A 24,108-nucleotide genomic window follows, 5' to 3' on the forward strand; every position below is an offset into this window, starting at 1 on the left:
ACTTCAGCGCGCTGTCGAAAAACAAACAAAAACTATTTTCTTCTCTTCATTGTTAGCAGCCGATTCTGAAGCGCTAGGAATTGCGCGCTTGATGTGGCGGGCTCGCGTAGGCCCTGCGGGCAACCATGTGTGCGTGATTTCACGGGCGGCGTTTGAGTGAATGAGCACGTGAATCCGTGAGCGAAGTTGGTAAGCAAGTTCGTAGAAAAATATGGCTGCAGTGCTTACTTTAAACCCCAAGGCTGAGGTTGCCCGCCACGCCCAGGCCCTCGCGGTCAACATCAACGCTGCAAAGGGCCTGCAAAATGTTCTTCGTACGAATTTGGGCCCCACTGGTACGATGAAAATGTGAGTAGGCATTGTGCCGTTCTAGGCCTAAGCATAGTCGGAGCATTTTAATTTCGTGTATTGGCCTGCTTTGGCCAGAATTTTTCTAGAATTCCGTGGCTGTCATTTGAATTACGGTCCACCAAGTAGCTCCAAATAGGATTCATTGTATGTTTGGGTTTGCTGTGGAAGTGGTCGAGCATGTTTTGGTCAGGTGGTCCGGCGAGGCACAAAATGCCGGCTTGCGATGAGGCAAGTCTGGAAAGTTCGCGAAAGGCGTTGTATCTTAACGAATATGTTTACAGTCAGTTAGGTTGCGGTCTCTAGCCAAAAGAGAATGATTTTGGCTCATCAGTGTTTGAACGAACTACTTCTGTTCAATATCCACTAGTGACGGCCCATTGATTCCTTATATGGACAAGTTAAGTGGTGTGCTGCAGTGATGACAGAACACCGCGACATATTCGAGAAGCAGTGGATTGCGTTCCCTTGTGCTGTTTTTATTCTTTTTCTATGTACGGAAAGTGTTTATATTGCATACGCACGGCGATTACGTGGTGGCCTACCCCGAACAAAGCGTGCAGCGTAAACGCAGCGAAGTGTACTTTTCTATGAGGTGCATTTATTCAATCAGAAACAGAAAGGTCTAATTCGAAACAAACAAGAAGAAATGATGAGAATACAAGTGAAGCTTAGTGTTTTACAAAGTATTGATGTGTCGGAGACACAGGTTTCACGTCGAGTGTATGTTACCTTTCCGCATTAAACGAAGAAAGTTTTGATGAAACAGACTCTTTGTTAAAAAAAAAAACTGATTTTTCCGGTCGTCTATATATCGTTGGCATGCTACTCTGAAGGGTACTGAAAGGTTTCAATAGAGGGAGAAGAAAAATATGAAAAGAAAAAGAGTATAAGGCAGTGTGTATTAACCTATCAGGGTCGTGTTAAGCTTGGCAGCACCCGCAGTCTTTTGCGTGTCGTTTCAAGACGTGAAGAGCATAGAATCGAACGAGTATGGGACCCGGTCACAGCAATTGTATTTTTATTTGATGGAGGGGAAATTTTAGAGGCCCGTGTAATGTATGGTGTCGATGCAAGTTAACACCAGATGCTCGAGATTTCCTGAGCCCAGTGTTCAGTGTTCCCATAACTGTGGATCTGTCATTTAAAAAAGAAAACTCTGGATATTATGCTGCTAAGTAATAAATATAAAGAGAAACTTCAGCTTTACCATACTTATCGTGACTGCCACATTTTTTTGTCTACTATCCAAAAGATTTAGTTTGTGCCACATTTTAAAAACGTGTGTTGCTTGCTGGAAGCACACATGTCGATGAACCAAGCATGATTTGGTTTAACCTTATGTTCCCGAGTGATATGCATGACAGGTGTAGTAATGTTGTATCTTGATTCAAAATCACTGCGGCAAAGCGAACGTTCTTGGACTATAGACCTTTTCAAAAATGTTTCCCAGGGCGCCGCCATAGTCCTCTTTAAGCTGCGCAAATTGGCGTGACCCCTCAAGAATGCACTGACAAGGCTGCGCCCTTGGCCTTTGTACTCCCGCGCGCAGCCCATCATGGCGGTGTTTTTTTCCTCCAGTGAAAAGGTGTATAGTCGGTTACAACTTTAGAAGTCAGCGGTATTTCCTTCTCAAAGGTAGATGCACACAAGCTAGCACCAATGCATGCACTCTAGAGTGACGTCATGGGCTAGACGACTGTTGACCCCCGCCTGCAGAGAACGTTGCTGACAGCAAGTGCGGGACTATTACAGCGAAAGCTGTTATGAGATCACACTTGGGTCACGTGCAGTTGTCCGCCGCCGTTGTCCGTAACCACATCGCGTGAAATTAGAAGAAAAAAAAACCTAGCACCGAAGACACAATGGGGCTCGAAATCGAGGTCTGCTTGCTGGGTGCCAGCCCAGTATTCTACCACTGAGCTACGCTGGTGCTTTTGACTTGTTGGCAAACTTGCCTTGGGCAGGCATGATGTCGGGAAAGCAGTTGCGTAATATGACTTATAAAGCGTTTTAAAACAGCGAAAGAACAAACAGTCGTCGCACAATGCGAATAGCGTAATGAGTGGACCATCCAATGCTCCAACCCATTACAAAAGCTTCTTCTTGTTCCTATATTAACTGTGGTGTGTACCCACTTCAGCCATTATTCCTCATTGGCGTCAGCCACTGCATGAACAATTGGCATGAAATTCCTTGCAAATGTTTAGCGAATACCACGCTTCTCAGTAGGGCGACGAAAAATAGCATAGTAAATGCTGGCCTACTACCCAAAAGTTTATTATTAATGCCCTAGTGGGTATCAAGCAAGTGTGTTTGCAGTAGTTACTCAATGAGTGGTTTGAAAAGGCTCCGAAAGGCCGCTCTTCTAGCTTTCGCTCTTACTGTACTGTGCCTTCCACGCAGGCCTGGGGTTTTTTTGTCACTGAGGTGATTGGCTGCCACGCTTAGGTCATCTGGGCGGGGCCTCCCCCGACTTCTTAAGTTGTATCTGACTAAAGCTTCTGTAGCAGTGCCTGCTTAGTATGAGATGAGTATTATCCTCAGGGAAGCTGCATTCATAGTGGTTTTTAAAACCACTGTGCATTATGTTAACACTGAGACTGAACTGCATTTCACCAACAAAAGCATAGTTTTCAGCATGCAGCAAAATGTATGAGGTGTACTCCAAGAATGTTTGCTAGGCTACTCCGATGAGATTGATTGCTCAGCAGCCTTGCCTAGAAACTGCCCTCGCTATGTCATAATGCTTCGTGTAGCATATCTATTTGTTGAATAATAAAGTATGTTTATCTAGAGAACAGCAAAAGCCACAATAATCATTCATGTTGAAACATGGCTATTCACGAAAAGGGTTAGCCGTATTTAGCACCGAGTGTCCATGTATTGGTGGTGACAGAATGTTAATATTTATAAAAAAAAGCTGGAGAGCAAGTTCTCGAATCATAGCACTATCAACCAAATTTTCGCTTATTGCTAATTACAAGTTTTTGCCATTTATAATCCAGAGGACAGTATATAAACACAGCTGTTGCTGTTTGAGAGCCTGTATGGTGAACTCAACTGGGCCTGTTTTAGTTTACAAATGTATGTTAGAGCTGTGTTACAGCCTGTGTTACTAAATCCCGTCACTTTATGTTTTTGTTTTTTCCAGGCTTGTATCGGGAGCCGGCGATATAAAGATAACAAAGGATGGCAATGTTTTGCTGCATGAAATGGTAAGATCTGGCATAGACGTGTTTACGCATCAGGGATTAAGTTGTGTGATGACGCAGGCATATTTCCAGTGGGCAAGACCTTAAGGTTATAAACATGGGCAGGCATGACACGATTGAAGACCAGAGTGATATGATTGGGAAACTTGCAGGTGTTACAAAGGCTTCAGATCATGCCAGGATTAAGTTGAACATAGGACAGTAAATTAGGCATTACCTGTATGGATTCCTTAGTGGTGTAGTGGAGTATTCTGATGATAATAGCACTGACTGTTTTATTTTTATGATTATTAACAGAGCGAGTGCACTATTTTAGTTCCACCTTTTTCATCAATGTATATCGCCAATGCAAATCTCATCATGTTAATTTGGGCTCTGCTAGGATTAAAGTAATTCTTTACAGGTGGTGGAATGTCTGGGTAACAGTCCCAGTACCTTCGGTGATTGGATTGAAATGAGCCATGCATTAGTGTTATTATTATTATTATTATTCATAATTTGCACATGGTTGTTACAAGGTCAGTTGTGTATTCCTTTGAAAGTCTTTGACAATGCCTGAAGTCATCACTTTTTTTCTATATGGGCGTGGCACCACATCGGGCTATGATAATATATAGCTATGAGGGCTGCTAGACTTGTCTGTAAGCACTGTTGTATGTTTTGGTGTGAAACAGTCAAGCTAAATATGCACATGATCATACTTTCAGCAAATTCAACTGCCCACTGCGAACCTTATCGCCAGGGCTTCAACAGCGCAAAATGACATCACCGGTGACGGAACAACGTCAACTGTTCTTATCATTGGAGAACTTCTCAAACAGGCAGACATCTACGTTTCTGAGGTTTGTAGCTTTTAATATTGCACGACCATAGAGATGTTTGAGGCAAACCCTACTGTGCGCTACTTATTGCAGTGCGCCCTTGCACCTTAGTACTCTCATCAGAGTTTTGCTTTTAGTGATCCTCACAGTGATTGTGATCTGCTGTCGTGAAGAAAGCATAGAGGTTGTTCACTACAGTGACTTAGGATGCGTGAACATGACGGTGAATCACTACAGTGCTTTGTCTGTTTTCTGCACTATCGACAGCGAAATTGTTGCATGAATTGTGACAGTACCAAATGCAAACATGGTGCCATGCTGGCAGGTCTCACACACCTGCAGCAAAATGAAAGTGCCTCGGGCATCTCAATGCACTTTCGTAATGTTAAGGATTTTTTAAAATGAAATATTGATTGAGCCAATGTTTTTGTTAATGACGCAACGGCTTTGATGCTGTATGTCCTGGCTTTGACACCTGCAGAGTCCTCGATTTTGATATATGTTCTGAGTTTCTAAAATTTAATTTTTGTTGGTTTACTTTTTTTTTGTTAGGAATAGCTGCCACTGGGGGCCGACAAGTCTCACAGGCTCTTTTCCAATGCAATTCTTTGATGCCAAACCTTCTAATGATTATTGGGCATTACAAAGAGCTAATCTGCACCCTCCCAGGGCCTGCACCCGCGCATTCTGGCAGATGGCTTTGAGAAGGCACTGACCAAGTCATTGGAGGTGCTGGAGTCCCTCAAGCTCACCCCAGGCGACATGAACCGGGAAATGCTGGTCAGGGTGGCCCACACGGCACTCGCGACAAAAGTGAGCCCCGAGCTGGCCCAGCACCTAACGGAGGTGTGCGTGGACGCCGTGCTGGCGATACAGCGGCCCGGAGAGGACCTGAACCTGCATATGGTGGAGATTATGGAGATGCAGCACAAGACGGACATGGACACCCAGCTGGTGCGTGGACTCGTGCTGGACCACGGGGCAAGACACCCGGATATGAAGAAGCTCGTACGGGACGCCTTTGTGCTTGCCTGCAATGTGTCTCTGGAGTATGAGAAGACGTACGTGTGACCCATCTTCGATTTATTTTGGTGACACGTGATCCATCATTTTATTTGCTTTTTTGTCCTGATCTGTGTATTCATCATTACAAGAGAGTTCGCACTCGAGGCAGACACTTTGAGAAGAACATAATAAAAGAGTGCCTGTGTTTTGTCATTTGCTGTTCTCCGTCCTGAGTGCTGCGTACTCTTTAGTAATGATGAGTCCATATATCAACTATCCCGTTTTTTTTTTCTTTATTTGCATAACATCCCCCTAGGAGAGAGTTCAGTGTCAGCAGATCTGTGTCCTGAAACTGTGTGTACGTATGTAAGGTTCACGGTTTCATTTCAATCGGCTCTACTTTGACTGTGTCACTGTTGCCTCCATTAGCTTCTCACAGCAGTAGGTCACAATAAGAGATGGCGAACGTAAGGAAACATAAATTATTCTGTATGGGGGATGTTACTGTTTCCATACATATAGGGTTTCCTTATGCATAGTTGATTTTAGATCTTTATGTTGACTGGCTTGAAGGATTGTTTTATGGTGGTGTTCGATTGCATACCATGTTTTTTTGGAGATGTAACTAACTTAGTTACACGCTAATGACACCCTCAAAAGAAAGAAACAGGACATCTACTCTTACAATCTGTGGGAATAGTGTGTGAGTTTCAAATTTTTGTAATTGCAACCTCTGTGCGTGTACACAGAACTTAATGCTTTTTTTGTCTAGTTATTGTGTGTTGCCAACACTCGGTGAAGATAATCTTCAGCTTCTGCTGTGCTGTAATGGGTGGAGCTAATTGTTAACTGTGTTCATTTTGCTAATGATGTCATATTACTCATTAAATACTATCACATTGCAAACTCCATCATAGAGATGTAGAGATGAAAATAATCAACTAGGAAAAAAGCAGGAGCATAGGCAGTACTTATTTTCAAGTGAGGGGGGGGGGGCACCTTTAGAGTGGGAGAGCCAGACAGGCAAATATGGTCATGTGCTATTTTGTGCTCTATATGCCATGCCACCCCCTGGTTACGCCACTAGAAAGAAGGAAGCTTCAGTGCACAGTGATGGTGATATGGAAAAACTAATACCCCTGTCACACGGGCACTTAAATGTCTATTAAGTAAGCGGTCTTTTTCCGAAAAGGAGTTCCTGACTGCAGACACACGGCACAGAGCGAACTCCATTTCAGAAGTGGTCTTTTTCGTAAGCGGAGTTCGTCGATCTCTTTTACGGCTCTGAATGAGTAGCCTCGAAACCAGTGGGTGCCAGCAATTTTCGAGTGGTGGGAAAAAAAGAGCGAACACTTATTTTTCTGTCACCAAAACTCTTTGTAAAAACAAATTTCATATCCTGCAGATGGTGTAATGAACTCTTTTAATGGTTATTTCCTTTTCTACTCTCGTAAGCAGCTACAACGCGTCGGCAATATCACGTGGTGACGCTCGGTCTCGCGCCGCGCCATTTTGCACAAGCGAGGAAAGCGTGGCAGTCGTGTGTTTGCCCGTCATTCATGTGGTCCGAGTCCAAGCGTCTATGGCCACCTCGGCAGATCAAGCAGCCGGCGCCCCACGGAAAAGGCAGCGTCTGCAATGGTCGGAAGCAGACATGTTATCCTCTCCTTGGCGGCTTTTGCAGCGTCTGCCTCGCTTTCCAGAGCGAGAAGGCAGGCCGCGAGGCTTGCGATCCTCGCTTTTTCTCCCGTACGGTCGCCCATAACGTGTCGAGAGCAGCGAAGAGCAGCGAAAAACAAATACGGTAAATAAAAGCCCAGTGGTGCCAGACGGACTTGTGCACGTCGCTAGTTATGGGAATGCTTCCTTAACTAGTGCAACAAACTTTCACATTGGTGTTTCTTCATCTCTTATTCTTAAATTTATTTGAAGAAACGAGCAGTGCAACAAATCTTTAATTTGTACATCGTGATACATCGTTTAATTTTCATTGCTTCTCTTTTAACTGCTAGCGCCACGCTTTCGCTAGCGTCTTCGAACGAAAACACTAAAAAGGAGATCGTTGCTGCTGTGTGTCTGCGCCGCAAACACCTCTTTGTTAAGTCTTTCAACTTCGTAAAAGACCGCTTACTTAAAAGACTTTTTGTGCGCCCGTGTGACACAGGTATAAGGTATACAGCAAGACTTTAGGTGGTAGACAGCTTTTAGCTACTTTTTTACGACTACTTGGCATGGGTAGTTATGAAGGAACTAAAAAAAATTGCATCTATACTTTACTGTCACTAGCATTGAATTATTAACAATTTATTTATTAGTACCTCAAATGCTCCATGAAAGGTGGTAATACGGGAGAGGCGGGCATACTTGTCCTTGATAGTTTCGATTGATGCCTTGAAAGATGTATGGCTGGAGTGGTGCACCACGTCAGCAGGAAGACTAGTCTAGTCTTTTGCAGTTTCAACGAAGAACGATTCCTTGTGAACGGTAGTGCGGACTGCGGGCAGATAAATTGCTTTTGGTTTGCTGTGACGGGGTGAAGAACAATGCAAGGGTTTGATATCAGCCTGATGACGTAGAAGGTGGCAGAACTTGTGAAAACGACATAATCTTGCAGTTTTCCGGCACTGCTCAAAGGCTTGAAGACACTGTTTACGGCTGCAAATGGGTATAAAGTTTTAGATTATTTTCGTTCGAAGCAACCTGTGCTCCAGAGAGGCATGATTTTCGTGGTTAGCAAGGTTGTGGGGGAAAAAAAGCATTGGAAACACTTGATTGAAATCATGTTTTAAGGGGGGACACGGGTTTTAAAAGCCGAAAAATCGTCAAAAAGTTGATTTTTTGGAAATGGCAGTTTTGCTATTTCCATCCAATATTCTACCATTTCGCCAAGTTTTATGCAGTTTGAAACGATATCTTAGCCGTAATATCAATTTTAGCACCAGTGCCAGCTAAATATGAGCCAAGAATTTGGTAAATAAAGCGCCTTTTCCGTGACACGCGACGGCCGTCATATTTGTCCGACAGCCGCGAATCATATATCGTTTGAAAGCGCAGCCTCTCGTCTTGATTTTCGCGCCATTTTCGGCTCCGAGCGCGCGTTGGCTGTGAAGATATCCCGATTCAAAAAGAAGTCCCAACACGCGCAGTAATTGGCCAGTTACGGCACGTGACCCGCAGCGGGTCACGCCATTGGCCTGACAGGCATCGTCTGCATCACTCCGCGGCGACTGTGCGCACACCGTACGCGTCAACTGGTTTTCGCACGTGAGCAACGATGTCGACGCCGTCGCCGAAGTTCGCTACGAAGTACAAATTCGGAACAAAAAGGAAGAGGAAGACTCCGTACAACTTCCAGAAATGCGCTGCTGTGCCACCACCAGTTCCTGACCATGCGGAGAACGGCGTGCTTCCCGAGTCGAGCGGCGCCGATGCGGGCGTGTTAGGCCTAGTCCCCCAAAGCGCTCTTGACAACCGCCGCGGGTCTTCGTCGTCGTTTCGGCACGACACTGCAATGTTGCAGCCAGAAGATTTGCGGCGTATAGAGAGTGAAGCTCAAGAAAAACTTAATGTACTTGCTTCAACTCCTGCTACTGCCCGAAAATCTGACTTTTTGGATCGTGATGACGCTGCCACACAAGCTAGCAACGATCTCGCTACAAGTTTTTTCATCGCTAGTTACGACTCGATGAACGCGCTGCTGGCGTCTACCAGTTGCAAGTGTACAATTTGTGGTGGTAACCTCACGGTGCGAAAAGGTGAGCGGGATTTTGGCCTTGCTGTGAAGTTTGTTGCCGAATGTGCGATCTGCGGCGATAATGTGCAGGGATGGAGCTCGCCGCGCGTGAGCGGCAAAGCAAAGCTCAGGCCTTTTGTCATAAACATCCTTGCGGAGCGTGCAATGCAGAGCACCGGAAACGGGCAAACCGCAATGAACGACATTTTTGCGGCGATGAACATTTCGGAGAGAGGAATGCACAATAAAACATGGCAGGGACACTTGAAAACGAAACTCGTCCCCGCGGCAACCGATGGGGCAGAAAAGTTGATGGGGACATGTGCACAATTAGTGCGCGATTTGTACCGTGACCTAAATATAAACAGCCCGGACAACATCGCTATATCGTTCGATGGCACATGGATGACGCGCGGCCACTCGTCTCATATCGGCGTCGGCACCGTAATTGAGCTCTACACAGGATTTGTGCTCGATTATGTAGTGCTCAGCAATTTCTGTGCTGGGTGCGCACGGGCACCAAAAGAAGTTGACCCTGCCTACCAGGCTTGGAAGGAGGCACACGCATGCCAGAAAAACACGGACAAAAAAGCTGGGGAGATGGAGGTGGAAGCGGCACTGATCCTCTTCCAAAGATCGCTGCAGAAGCATAAGCTGCGGTACACGACCTTGTTGTCGGATGGTGACAGCCGCGCTTACCTTGCTCTTCAAGATGCGAAAGTCTATGGATACATACCCGTGGACAAGGAAGATTGTGTTAACCACATTCACAAGAGAATGGGCACAGCACTGCGAAATCTAGTTTCCAAGCAGAAGTCCTCTGGTACAGAGAGTCTCGGTGGGAAAGGAAAGCTGACTGGTGAGCTTATCACCAAGCTCAGCAGCTACTATGGCTGGGCCTTGAAATCGCACAAAGGTGATGTCAAGGCCATGCATAAAGCAGTCATGGCCACATACTACCACATCACCTCAAACGATGTCACTTCTAACCACACTCTCTGTCCAGAGGGCCCAGATTCATGGTGCCGCCAAAACGCAGCAAAGGCCAAAGGTGAGCCTGCTCCAAAACACCGCCACAATCTGCCACCCCATGTATGTGAGGCGCTTCTTCCAGTTTACAGACGTTTGTCTGATGAATCGCTTCTTCGGCGATGCCTAAGAGGGAAGACCCAAAATAACAACGAGTGTCTCCACTCAATTATTTGGGCACTGGCGCCGAAGGAGAAACATGCATCATTGTTTGCTGTGCAAGCTGCTGTGGCAGAGGCTGTAATGAAGTTCAATTCTGGGTATGAAAAAGCTTCTACAGCCATACTTCAAGAACTTCAGCTAAACCCTGGCCAACAGTTGACCAAGCGCATGAGTGAAAAAGATCGCCACCGTGCTGAAGCATGCGCACGCAAGCATGCTTCTGCAGAAAACTTGCAGCGTGTGCTACGAAAACAACACCGAAATGACTCTAAACAGACAGACTATGTTCCTGGAGGGTACTGATGCTAGGCCATTTGTGAACATTGTAAATAGTTTGTGATTTTCTGTATTAAATATGAGCCTATTTTGTTTTTTGACGTTTTCTCAGAATGTCATTTTCGATGTTTTTGAAACTTGCCAAAGCGATATCTTGGTCTTGAGGTCACATAGAGCCACAATTCTTGTGGTGGCATGTAGCTACATATGTCTCCTACACAAATGTAGGAACAGATTTTTCAATCTAGTCTTTCTAAATTTTTATTCTTGGTACTAATTTAATCGCTTGATAGAGATATCTGGAGATTAAACTTCAAATTGCTATAAAATTGGTAATACTTGTAATATTAAAAAAGTAATCCTACATTTGTGTTAATTACACTTCATAGTATCTAGCCATATGTCAATATTAATATTCTGGCCAATAATTGCCTTTCCATTGTTCTGATAAACAATATAGGATTAATTTTAATTATCTCTGCAACTGGCCAACCAATTTCAAAAGCAATTATATTTTTGAAATCAGCTTGAAAAACTCTGTCTGGGTTACAATTTTCATTGAATTTGGTCAAGAAATATAAAAAAAAAATTTAAAACCCTCTTCCCCCCTTAAGAGGGTGTAGAGTTTGTGTTCATGTACGTTGCGATGCTTCAAAATTGTCCAGAATAATCAGAGTGAATTAAGTCAAGCAAGACGTTAACAAAATGAGAAATAAAATTGGCCCCGTATCTGCATGTAATCTGCAAATGTCGTCAAAAGACGATAGTCCTGAGTATGGAGAGTGAACAAAACATTTATTTAATATTCTGCGCAAGAAAATCGGTGAATGGTATTCCAGAGGCGCTGTGTTAGAGTGCCTCGAGCGTGCAGCGGAGGCTAACGAGCGCATTGAGGCACGTTAGCCACGAGCGTCATCTGGCAGTTATTTCCGAAAACAAAGGAAGGCCTGCATGCCTGCGGAAAAAGATGCGTGCATTCTCGGAGGCGATAAGGTGTAGAACGCAAAGCGACGGGCAGGTGCCACCACCGTGTCGTTTTAGCAAAGCGTTGGTAAAACTTGCCTTTTTGAGCCTAGTGTCGCACTGTCAGCGCAGCGTGTTTAACGCTACGGTCCTTAGAATTACTTGTGTGGGCGTTCTCTAGTTTAAGGCACACATACAAAACATCGATGTGTTTTTATGGTACCTCAGATATGCGCAATGATTGCTTTTTAATTGGCAATCGCACACGTAAGAACGCTGATCCTTGAGCAGCATTGATAGGCGCTGCAGATGGGGTCGGCCGTTCGGGGTATCGGTTGGTGCTGTTTAAAGTAACCGGTTCGCGGTAACGGTGGACAAACAGACAAATGTACAGACAGACAGACCAAAGTTTCTGCGTCAAAGGTCCCCAAGAAAGACTATCGTTTTTAAAACTTGGGAGTCTAGTAATGTAGATGCAACCGTTCAGCTTCTGTTAGTTACACTGCCACGTTCTGTCTGCAGGGAAGTGAACGCAGGCTTTTTTTACAAGTCTGCCGAAGAGCGTGAGAAGCTGGCCCATGCAGAGCGGCAGTTCATCGAGAAGAGAGTGCATAAGATTATCGAGCTCAAGCGTAAGGTCTGTGACACCCCGGAAAAAAACTTTGTTGTCATCAATCAGCAGGTGAGGAGCTTTTTTGTCTGCTCTTGTTTTAGAAAGCTTTTTTGCTTCATTTTGCTTGTCTTGTCTCTTGGTGTGACTGGACGCATGACAAATTGCATTATTTTGTGGCCAAAATTTTGTCCCTGGATGCCGGTATTGCTGTGTGAAATTAACTTTTTTCTTTAGTGCGAACTTATTGGCTGTGTGGCGTGTATATTGACTTGTGCCAGTTAGACCACAGCTATCGTGAACTTAACACTTTGCTATTGACAGCATACTCTGTTGACAGATTTATGTTTGTTGGAAGTCACTCGTTAATTTGAGATTGTCATCACGGTGTGAGTTTTGCTTTAGCCTAACTTTGCTGTGAAATTTGGCCTTTTTGATTGTCAAACATTTTAAGCTGTTCCTTTATGACCAATTTTTAAATTATTTTTTCAGGGTATCGACCCCATGTCTTTGGACCTTTTGGCTAAGGAAGGCATTGTGGCCCTTAGGCGTGCCAAGCGAAGGAACATGGAGCGGTGTGTTTTTTATAAGTTTTTACATTTAAGCATGGCACGTCACTTTTCTGTTCATCTGTTAATAAGGGATCTTTCCATTTCAAAAGGTTTAATGGACTTTTACATGTTGGATTTTGCCCAAGTTAGTTTCAGCGAACAGAGTCGGCGCTCCGCCGACTTCCCGGGAAACCACTTTCGACCACGGCCCATATATTGTTATTGTTAAACGCCGACCCTGCCTTCGCGCTCCTCCAGTTGCTGCTCTCCCCAACGGCTCTTTGTTACACACCTTTCCGTCCTTTGTCCCCCCGTTACTTGGAGCACCCCGCATCACCAGAGCGGCCCGTGTTTTCACACTGCCGTCCATCTTTCAAAGACTGGTCGGCCATCTCACCTGTTTTCAATTGCTGGTACTGTAGTTGACATCGCCGGCCTTGAGTGACCAGACCATTTGCCAAAATCGTCTGCGTCTTGTCTTATCGTATCGTTCTAGTGCATGCGCGTTCGCTACCCCACCCACTTAGATAATTTGCGATTTTTTTCGTGTTTAGGACCTGCTCTCGCTCACTTCGCACTCGGCTCAGCATGCCCTCCGCACGCATGCGGAAGCGTAAAAACAGCATTCAACTTGCACGGAGCAAATCGCAGAATATCGAAGTCGGTGAGGCCACGCAAACCTGCCGGCGCAACAAAACGATTTTTTGACCACGGCTGCCGATTCTTTGAACACCGCCGTGCGTGCCGATCCAGGCGGCCGTGCTTGGACCTCTGTGCGCGCATTCTACGCACGAGTTGCGCATTTCGCGGACCTTTTGAGCAGGCTGCTTGACCTGCCTCCTTCCCACATGTCGTCTTCTCGCCATATGCTCCTCTCTTTTCACTCTATTGCAACTCCTTGCCCTTCTCTCACAAATTGGCTCTCCTCTCTTGACACAACTCCTTCGCCTGTCTCTACTGCTCTGTGACACCAGCCACGCTGACTCGAATTCACAAGTTTTGTTTTCGGACTAGGAACAGGCCCAGAGCTCTACCACGTGTTCTAGCATGTGTGTTGCGTGTGCGCGTCTTGCTCGCTCTCAATGTGCGTGTGTGGTCAGGATGGCAGAGGGAGGCCCTGCACGCTTTTTGCTGTCGCTCAACGAAACGTCAAAAGTGTGACCGCTTGGCTTGGGCCTGATCCGCACGTTAGGTGCCGCGTCGCGGAGCACTTGCTCATAGCTGTTGACCACCTGGCAGCCAACTTGCTGCTTCGGGTGTTTCAGTGCTTAGCTGTGAAGATGGTGAATATTTCAAGGGCAGCGATGACGGCTACATGCATGCGCGCGAAACTGTTTTCGCGAAGCCATCTTCGTCGACGTCAGGCCCGATGCTGAGCCTGAAGCTTTCGAACAGGACCACTCCGGCGGCGATTTGTGGCAGCGCATCGTCGACTCGGACCTGGTAGAGCGGGCGGGACATCAGTTGCGATGGTTTATTTACGGGCGATGATGATGCCGACACAGTGGAACCGTGCACGGATTTGGGCATTGTGAATTAAGTACGCCGCAAGAGCGATTTGGAGGAATCGGATTGCGAGAACGGCGATACTTTGGAGCCAGTGCCTCATGCAGCTTATGCCACAGGCCTCGGCAAAGAGCACGCTGCTGTTAGAAATAAACTCGACACCGCCCTTATTGCTTCTGCTCTTCGAAACACGTGCAGCGCGGACTTTTTGGGCAATAAATTTTGTGCGTTCACTCGCAACTTTTTTAAAAGCTGTGTTTCATTCAGTACGAACTTTGGGTACAGCAAACGGAAGCCGCGTCAGGCTCAGGTTCGTTAAAAGCGGGCTCGACTACACTCCCATTGCCACGTTCCCCTTAAATGTGTACACAGTAAACACAATTGGAAAAATTTTAGCGTGTAGGGATGAATGGCTGAAGTTCCACCGCATTACTGAAACAAAGTCCTAATCGAGTTTTGGTTGTTTTTCTGCGATTGTACTGTAATAAGGCTTTTTGCACTCAGTGGAAGTCAGAGAAACAATTTGAGAAAGTTTGTTCAGAAAAGCTTCTGGAAAAGCAGTACAACAACATCAGCAGTGTCATTCGAAGTGCCGCTGTGATCGGGAAATGTCCTTTCGTACTGACCCCAAAGCAATGCTCTGCTGTTGGAAAAAAAAAAAAAAACTATTTTATAAAGCAAACAATGTGGTGTGTCACCTGGGGTTTCAAGTCTGATTCTGCTTTTTGAAAACATTTTAAACAATGAAGGCACTGTTCTTTCTTTGTAATCTGACTCTCCAGGTTTTACCGTGCACATGAATTATTTAAGGGGGGAAGAGGCGCTTTGACATAAAGCATCTTTTTATTTAAGTTAGGACGATGAAAACTTAGGTGATTATGTAGTTACATGTGCATATATCAAATATGAACTCAATTTTTATGTACCCCTTACCATTAATTTTTTAATGAGTCAATAATTAAAATTTCATTTGGTCACTTTTTTAATGAACTGGCTACACGGATTATGCTGAATGAAATGTCGTTGCATTCTATAGATATCAAAGAGTGCAAGAAGCATAATTTTATGGTTCTAGCCTTCCTACAACAAAAGTTATGAAGCTTCAAAGTTCACCATTCAATTACCGTGAACACATATTTTTCTTATTTTATCTTTTCTAAAAATTTATAGCTTCCTACAGTAACATATGGCACTTTATTGCACTCACTAGACATCCAGCTTTTCAGCAAGACAAAAATTATCAAAATCGAATGTACCAAAGCTGAGAAACGCTTGACGGAAGAACGAAAGGTGGCCAAAAAATTGAAACTGAGAAAATCGCAAAAAACAAAACTCCGTGTATTTAAGTAGTGCCACACAAATAAAAACTCTTTAATTTGCAAACAAATGCCTCGGAAGGCCCCAGGAGAGTAGTCCTTATCACATTTTTGTCGTTGCCGCCGCTTTGCTTGTTGCAAGAACCTGGCCGATGCTGAACGCTTCCGCTCAGCACTCATTATTCGAAGAGAATCTTTTTCTTCTGCCCGTTTCTTACTCATGGAGTTTGGTTCCAGCTGAAGTTCTCCAAGGATACGAGCGGACGCTTCCTTCACACCGTAATTGAAGCGCATCACTGCCTCAGCAACTGCGGTCTCAACAGCTATCAGTGAAGCATGCTTGTCCTTCCGCATTAGAGACCATATAACCGAATGGAGTGCCTCGTTTGCATTTTGCGTCTTTCCTCTCTGGCAGCGTTTCAGCAGCTCCATGTCAGAAAGTCGCTCGTAGACTGGAAGCAGTGCATCACGGACATTTTGAGGAAAGTTGGTGTGTTTTGGCAGCGGCTCTCCTTTTGCAGCAGCAGCATTCTGCTTGCACCACGACTCACTCCCACTTGGGCACAAGGTGTGGTTCAATTGTTCATCAGTTGATGTGATATGATATGTGGCCATGGCTGCCCGGTGCATCGCATTCACATCACCGACATTGGACTTTAACGCCCAACCATAATATCTAGACAATTTCTCTATGACATCACCTGTCAAGCGGCCTCTTCCACTTAGTGTATCCCCAGAACCTTTATGCTTTTGCACAAGGTTGCGTAGTGCGGTACCCATTCGTTTCTGGACATGGTTTATACAGTCCTCTTTTTGGACCTGTATAAAACCATAAACTTTTGCGTCTTCCACAGCACGAAAGGATCTACTGTCCCCATCACACAGCATCACTGTGTATCGCAAGCCGTGACGGGAAATTGAACGCTCAAAGAGGGTCACTGCTGCCTCTACCTCCATATGGCCCGATTTGCACTGTGTGTTCTTTTGGCAGGTGTGCGTCGACTCCCAAGCCAAGTAATTTGGGTCCTCTTTTGGTGGTGCGCGCTGGCAGCCGGCACAAAAGTTTGAGAGGACAACATAGTCCAATACATAGCCTGTAAACAGCTCTATAACTACACCCACACCAATGTGCGACAGGTGGCCTCTGGTCATCCATGTGCCATCATAACAGATGGCCACATTTCCTGGATTGTCAAAGTGCAGCTCTTGGTACAAGTTTTTCACGGTCGTGGCACAGTCAGAGAGGACCTTCTCTGCAGCTCTTGTTGCAGCAGGATTCAGTTTGTTTTTCAGATGGCTCTGGTAGCTTTTGTGATGAAGTCCCCTGTGGGAAATTCCCATAACAGAGAAGACGTCGTTGAGGGCTGCCTGGCCATTCCCTGTGCTTTGCATGGCACGAGACACCAGGAGATTCACTTCAAATGGGGGGCATTTAGCCTGACTGGGTGCCCGCCGAGAGCTCCACTCACTGCCAGTAGGTCCACAGTTGGTGCACTCTAAAGTCAGTTTCATCGCAAGTCCATAGTCACACGCACCTTTTTCAATCGAAACGGTCCCATTGCACGTCCGGCACTTAGTAGTCCTTTCAAGCAGCTTGTTTATTGCGGAGAAATCGACGATCCCGTAGGTAGCCGCCGACGGGTCAGAGTCCTCGCGCGCTGTCGCGAGCGTTTGCAGCTTGCGCTCGCTCGCGGAAGTTGCAGATAAGCTGGAGATCTTATCTTCGGTCTGCTTCTGCTGTCGCGCACGATCGGCGCTCGTCAAGAACGTCGTGTCGAGCCTTGTGCCACGCTGTCTATCACTGATGTCGTCCGAGGCGGTCACCGAGACAGGTGGAGAAATCGAGATTTCGACCGATGAAGTCGCCACGCCGTCCTGCGCTGGTTGCGCTTCTGGTGCACCCGCGCCATAATCTCGCTTTGCCCTAGTCTTTTTGCGCTTCTTTCCGAATTTATGAGCAGTGCGGAACTTTTGATATGGCTTCGCCATGATCAAAGGTTCAAAACGTGTCCGAGAGCGTAGGCCTAACTCACTCTCGGTGGCTGCGACGTACTTCGGCTAGCTCGCTTGGCACCGTGCCAGTACGCCGCCGCAACGTGCAGTTTTTGTCGAGGAAGATCAAAAACGCTTGCTCTAATTTCTTGCCAGCTTGCGCAGGTTGGGTAAACCGACGAGAACAACACAGATACGACAGCGAGGTGAACTTGCCGCTTCGAGTGTGCTGCGCGCAGCAGACAGCGCGAGAGGCGCGGCGAATCAGAAGGCGCGAGTTGGTCACATGCGCTCACTGCGCCAATAGGCTCACGTGGTGGGACCTTTTTTCGGCGCGGATTTTCTGCACGAATTCCGAGTGGATGGAAACAAGCGCGGCGGGATATTCAAGAAAAAGCGCGGCTCGTTCGAATGACACCAAGATGGCTGCCGTACGGAACGTAGAACGGCAACTGCGCGGCGTTGAAAAAGCCCGTTTTTCACGCGTCCTTCGCTAAAAATTTAGCTCGCTGATGTCACATAAAACGCTGTCACGGCTAAAATACTGATCTGGGACGCATGAAAATTGGCGAGGTTATGCATCAGTAGCGGCAGAATCCAAAAATAACATTTTCAAAAAATCGATTTTTTTCGCGATTTTCGGTCTTAAAGACCCGCTTCCCCCCTTAACAGAACCAGACTCATTAAGATGGATGTATCTGGCCATGCTGCGTGAATTCAATCTACCCGAAAAATGGGCTGAGCAATGAATGTCTGGCTCATGACACTGTGTATGACTATGTTGACTGCATGCCTTTGAAACTGCGTGGCCGACACCAATGATTGCGTCGATAGTGATTGCTGTTTTGTTTTGACTCTGTTGCAGGCTGGCGCTGGCGTGCGGCTGCAAGGCCATGAACTCCTTTGAAGAGCTGACCCCCGATGTGCTTGGCCACGCGGGACTCGTGTACGAGCACGTGTTGGGTGAGAACAGGTTCACCTTTGTGGAGGAACTCAAGGACCCACGCTCTGTGACGGTACTCATCAAGGGACCCAACAAGCACACAATCACCCAGATCAAGGACGCGGTGTACGATGGATTGCGTGCCGTCAAGAATGCAATCGAGGATGGTAAGCTGGAGGAACCACTGTGGCGGAGGTTTCCTAGCTTGTGATTGTGGTTCAGTGGAGTCCCAAAGCTTTTTTGCAGTTTATGGGAGAGGAATCACTGCGGCGGAGGTTCCCTTTGTAAAAAGCTTGTGATTGTGGTTCAGTGGAGTCTCAAACCTTTTTTTTTTTTTTTTCAATTGATTTGTGGTTTTAAGGGACACAAAAAGAACCAATGACTTGGTTTAGATTGACAGCCTGCAGTCTGAGAACTCTAATGTCATATGTTTCACTATCATAAGTTCATTATTAGTGGAAAAGATCAGGGTTGAAGTATCTTTTTAAATTTTGTGCCAAAATCTCTGCGTGCGACATCAGAAATTTCCATATGTACCTTTCGTATTTTTGCGACATTGGCTTGATGAAATTTTCTGAAATTTTGTACGTGAAGGTTATGGCCCAAAGATGACATTGTGCTTCATTTTTATAATAGAAGTTACGTAGCACCCAGTAGACTCCTTTAAAATCTGACGTCGCAATGTTTGGTGTGGGAATCTCAAGGTGGCATCTGCACCCGTATTTTGCTTTCGTGCGTTTTCTCATTTACCAAGCGTCATGTCTTGTTAAGGGGGGACACGGGTTTTAAAAGCCGAAAAATCGTCAAAAAGTTGATTTTTTGGAAATGGCAGTTTTGCTATTTCCATCCAATATTCTACCATTTCGCCAAGTTTTATGCAGTTTGAAACGATATCTTAGCCGTAATATCAATTTTAGCACCAGTGCCAGCTAAATATGAGCCAAGAATTTGGTAAATAAAGCGCCTTTTCCGTGACACGCGACGGCCGTCATATTTGTCCGACAGCCGCGAATCATATATCGTTTGAAAGCGCAGCCTCTCGTCTTGATTTTCGCGCCATTTTCGGCTCCGAGCGCGCGTTGGCTGTGAAGATATCCCGATTCAAAAAGAAGTCCCAACACGCGCAGTAATTGGCCAGTTACGGCACGTGACCCGCAGCGGGTCACGCCATTGGCCTGACAGGCATCGTCTGCATCACTCCGCGGCGACTGTGCGCACACCGTACGCGTCAACTGGTTTTCGCACGTGAGCAACGATGTCGACGCCGTCGCCGAAGTTCGCTACGAAGTACAAATTCGGAACAAAAAGGAAGAGGAAGACTCCGTACAACTTCCAGAAATGCGCTGCTGTGCCACCACCAGTTCCTGACCATGCGGAGAACGGCGTGCTTCCCGAGTCGAGCGGCGCCGATGCGGGCGTGTTAGGCCTAGTCCCCCAAAGCGCTCTTGACAACCGCCGCGGGTCTTCGTCGTCGTTTCGGCACGACACTGCAATGTTGCAGCCAGAAGATTTGCGGCGTATAGAGAGTGAAGCTCAAGAAAAACTTAATGTACTTGCTTCAACTCCTGCTACTGCCCGAAAATCTGACTTTTTGGATCGTGATGACGCTGCCACACAAGCTAGCAACGATCTCGCTACAAGTTTTTTCATCGCTAGTTACGACTCGATGAACGCGCTGCTGGCGTCTACCAGTTGCAAGTGTACAATTTGTGGTGGTAACCTCACGGTGCGAAAAGGTGAGCGGGATTTTGGCCTTGCTGTGAAGTTTGTTGCCGAATGTGCGATCTGCGGCGATAATGTGCAGGGATGGAGCTCGCCGCGCGTGAGCGGCAAAGCAAAGCTCAGGCCTTTTGTCATAAACATCCTTGCGGAGCGTGCAATGCAGAGCACCGGAAACGGGCAAACCGCAATGAACGACATTTTTGCGGCGATGAACATTTCGGAGAGAGGAATGCACAATAAAACATGGCAGGGACACTTGAAAACGAAACTCGTCCCCGCGGCAACCGATGGGGCAGAAAAGTTGATGGGGACATGTGCACAATTAGTGCGCGATTTGTACCGTGACCTAAATATAAACAGCCCGGACAACATCGCTATATCGTTCGATGGCACATGGATGACGCGCGGCCACTCGTCTCATATCGGCGTCGGCACCGTAATTGAGCTCTACACAGGATTTGTGCTCGATTATGTAGTGCTCAGCAATTTCTGTGCTGGGTGCGCACGGGCACCAAAAGAAGTTGACCCTGCCTACCAGGCTTGGAAGGAGGCACACGCATGCCAGAAAAACACGGACAAAAAAGCTGGGGAGATGGAGGTGGAAGCGGCACTGATCCTCTTCCAAAGATCGCTGCAGAAGCATAAGCTGCGGTACACGACCTTGTTGTCGGATGGTGACAGCCGCGCTTACCTTGCTCTTCAAGATGCGAAAGTCTATGGATACATACCCGTGGACAAGGAAGATTGTGTTAACCACATTCACAAGAGAATGGGCACAGCACTGCGAAATCTAGTTTCCAAGCAGAAGTCCTCTGGTACAGAGAGTCTCGGTGGGAAAGGAAAGCTGACTGGTGAGCTTATCACCAAGCTCAGCAGCTACTATGGCTGGGCCTTGAAATCGCACAAAGGTGATGTCAAGGCCATGCATAAAGCAGTCATGGCCACATACTACCACATCACCTCAAACGATGTCACTTCTAACCACACTCTCTGTCCAGAGGGCCCAGATTCATGGTGCCGCCAAAACGCAGCAAAGGCCAAAGGTGAGCCTGCTCCAAAACACCGCCACAATCTGCCACCCCATGTATGTGAGGCGCTTCTTCCAGTTTACAGACGTTTGTCTGATGAATCGCTTCTTCGGCGATGCCTAAGAGGGAAGACCCAAAATAACAACGAGTGTCTCCACTCAATTATTTGGGCACTGGCGCCGAAGGAGAAACATGCATCATTGTTTGCTGTGCAAGCTGCTGTGGCAGAGGCTGTAATGAAGTTCAATTCTGGGTATGAAAAAGCTTCTACAGCCATACTTCAAGAACTTCAGCTAAACCCTGGCCAACAGTTGACCAAGCGCATGAGTGAAAAAGATCGCCACCGTGCTGAAGCATGCGCACGCAAGCATGCTTCTGCAGAAAACTTGCAGCGTGTGCTACGAAAACAACACCGAAATGACTCTAAACAGACAGACTATGTTCCTGGAGGGTACTGATGCTAGGCCATTTGTGAACATTGTAAATAGTTTGTGATTTTCTGTATTAAATATGAGCCTATTTTGTTTTTTGACGTTTTCTCAGAATGTCATTTTCGATGTTTTTGAAACTTGCCAAAGCGATATCTTGGTCTTGAGGTCACATAGAGCCACAATTCTTGTGGTGGCATGTAGCTACATATGTCTCCTACACAAATGTAGGAACAGATTTTTCAATCTAGTCTTTCTAAATTTTTATTCTTGGTACTAATTTAATCGCTTGATAGAGATATCTGGAGATTAAACTTCAAATTGCTATAAAATTGGTAATACTTGTAATATTAAAAAAGTAATCCTACATTTGTGTTAATTACACTTCATAGTATCTAGCCATATGTCAATATTAATATTCTGGCCAATAATTGCCTTTCCATTGTTCTGATAAACAATATAGGATTAATTTTAATTATCTCTGCAACTGGCCAACCAATTTCAAAAGCAATTATATTTTTGAAATCAGCTTGAAAAACTCTGTCTGGGTTACAATTTTCATTGAATTTGGTCAAGAAATATAAAAAAAAAATTTAAAACCCTCTTCCCCCCTTAAAGAGCGGTGTTATTGGGATATTGAAATCGTACTTTTCATATGTAAAAAATAGTTTTGCTCTTTAGTGTTAATTTAAAGGGGGACGTGGCAATGACAATTATCTTTGTTAATTACGAAACTAAAGGGATGAAATTCAGCATGCAGATGTAATTTGTTGTGCTGATATCATAACTGAAATCGGTTTTGAGTTATCTAATCTAATATGACTTTTGAGTTGCAACACTTGGCAGACTCTCATTGTCATCCCAAAATAATTAGATAATTAGATACAAGTTCGTCAATTTTTTGCATAAACATATTCACGAGGGAATATTTTGTGCCGTAATGCTATTACTTTATTTTTAATATTTATCTAAGCACACAAAATTTTGTTCTGAAATATCATGGACATATTGTCTTACCAACAACTTTTACAAAAAGCCAAGTACAAAAGTCTGTATGATATGCACACAAATATGGACAGCTTTACGGCACTCACCAATGTCTCAGACTCTAAGAGCAGGAAACGGAGTTGTTGTGAATGGTACACAGATGACTGATAGCAACTGCTCAAAAAAAAAGAAAAATAGAAACCTGAGAAAATGGAACTCAAGGAAATTGGTGCTAGAAGCTGATGAAACGCAACTCTGAGGGAAGCCAGCTTTATTTTTGATTGGAGAAATGCATCTTTGTGGCTATGTTGAGCTCCAATATGTCCTCTTTATGATGATGCCAATATGCTGGCCCTGTGTCAAGGGAAAGCTGTAAATTTGCATTTTGCTATGCCCAATTTTCACATAACTTTTGACGACAGTCCACCAGTAAAATGCTTGTTTCTCAACTTCTACTACTTATCTTGGTCTGAAATCACACTAAGATGTAAAACCAGGGTCTCAGGATTACAGAAAAAAATCAATTGAGAAACTGAACATTTTCACCAAATTTACAATTCCTGTTGCCACGTCCCCCCTTGAGCCTCAAGGAGGGATACAGGTCTTAAAAGGCCCAAAATCGTAAAAGAACCGGCTTTAAAGCTGACATTTTGTGAATCTTTACCTATTTTTGCATCTACCTGCGAAGTTTCTAGCATCTCGGTATCATTATTTTTTGTGCAAAATCGATTTATAACATTCCTGTTAGAGGAATGCGAGCGCAAATTGGCGTTAAAATTGCGCTTTATTATTATTTTTTTCTTGGTGCCGTATCGTTGCTGTTACACACAAGCTATCGTGGCCATCTTGGTCTTGTTTGGAAGGGTCATTCTTTATTTTCAATTTCCCACTACCGCTGGCTTTCCTTGCTCATTGGTTTTTCAGCAAATATGAGTCATCAAGAAGTACCGGCGCGCAATTCTATTGGCTGCTTGGGGTGCGTCACAAAACCTAGGCATCTAATTGGCCAAGTGGCGTTTCCGGTGTCTGCTTCACCATCAAAACTAGCACGGGGTGCGCCATTTCGTTGTGATGCGATCGACTGCATGCTGCAATCAAGAAGTTCGGCACCACACAAATTTGTGAAGGCGGTGTGGCGATCGCTGCCGTGAACTCTAGGAAAGAACACCGCAGTGGCTCTGGAGAACGAGGATGATGAACTCGGGGCTGTCAGCAAAGCGGTCACTAATAGGCTTGTGCGAATATTCAAATGTGCAAATATTTGAATGAATAGTAGAGTATTCGCAATGAACAAAAAAATGTAAATTAATCTACATGTAACCCCTGTAAATGTGGTTTCACTGCAGTGTAGTGGTGCTAAGCCATGAAAGCATCTACCCAAGGGAAATTATTAATTCTGCTGCGAAGCCCCATTTCAAGTTTAACAGGGGCTCCGCAACATTTTTTGAACATGGTCTGAAGACACCGCCAATC

The 24,108-nt window shown here is 45.5% G+C and overlaps 1 protein-coding gene across 1 annotated transcript in view; it reads left to right on the forward strand.

The window, feature by feature from the left end:
- The first annotated feature begins 127 nt into the window (after positions 1–127).
- CCT6 (chaperonin containing TCP1 subunit 6) overlaps positions 128–24,108 on the forward strand; it is a 31,800-nt gene continuing 7,819 nt past the window's right edge. The window contains exons 1-7 of the mRNA XM_075889930.1: positions 128–348; positions 3,503–3,566; positions 4,271–4,405; positions 5,054–5,445; positions 12,075–12,234; positions 12,655–12,737; positions 18,393–18,637. Coding sequence (XP_075746045.1) covers positions 212–348; positions 3,503–3,566; positions 4,271–4,405; positions 5,054–5,445; positions 12,075–12,234; positions 12,655–12,737; positions 18,393–18,637 — 1,216 coding nt within the window. The 5' untranslated portion in view covers positions 128–211. The remainder of the gene's footprint in view (positions 349–3,502; positions 3,567–4,270; positions 4,406–5,053; positions 5,446–12,074; positions 12,235–12,654; positions 12,738–18,392; positions 18,638–24,108) is intronic.

This window comes from Rhipicephalus microplus, chromosome 3, assembly GCF_043290135.1.
Source record: "Rhipicephalus microplus isolate Deutch F79 chromosome 3, USDA_Rmic, whole genome shotgun sequence".
NCBI lineage: Eukaryota > Metazoa > Arthropoda > Arachnida > Ixodida > Ixodidae > Rhipicephalus > Rhipicephalus microplus.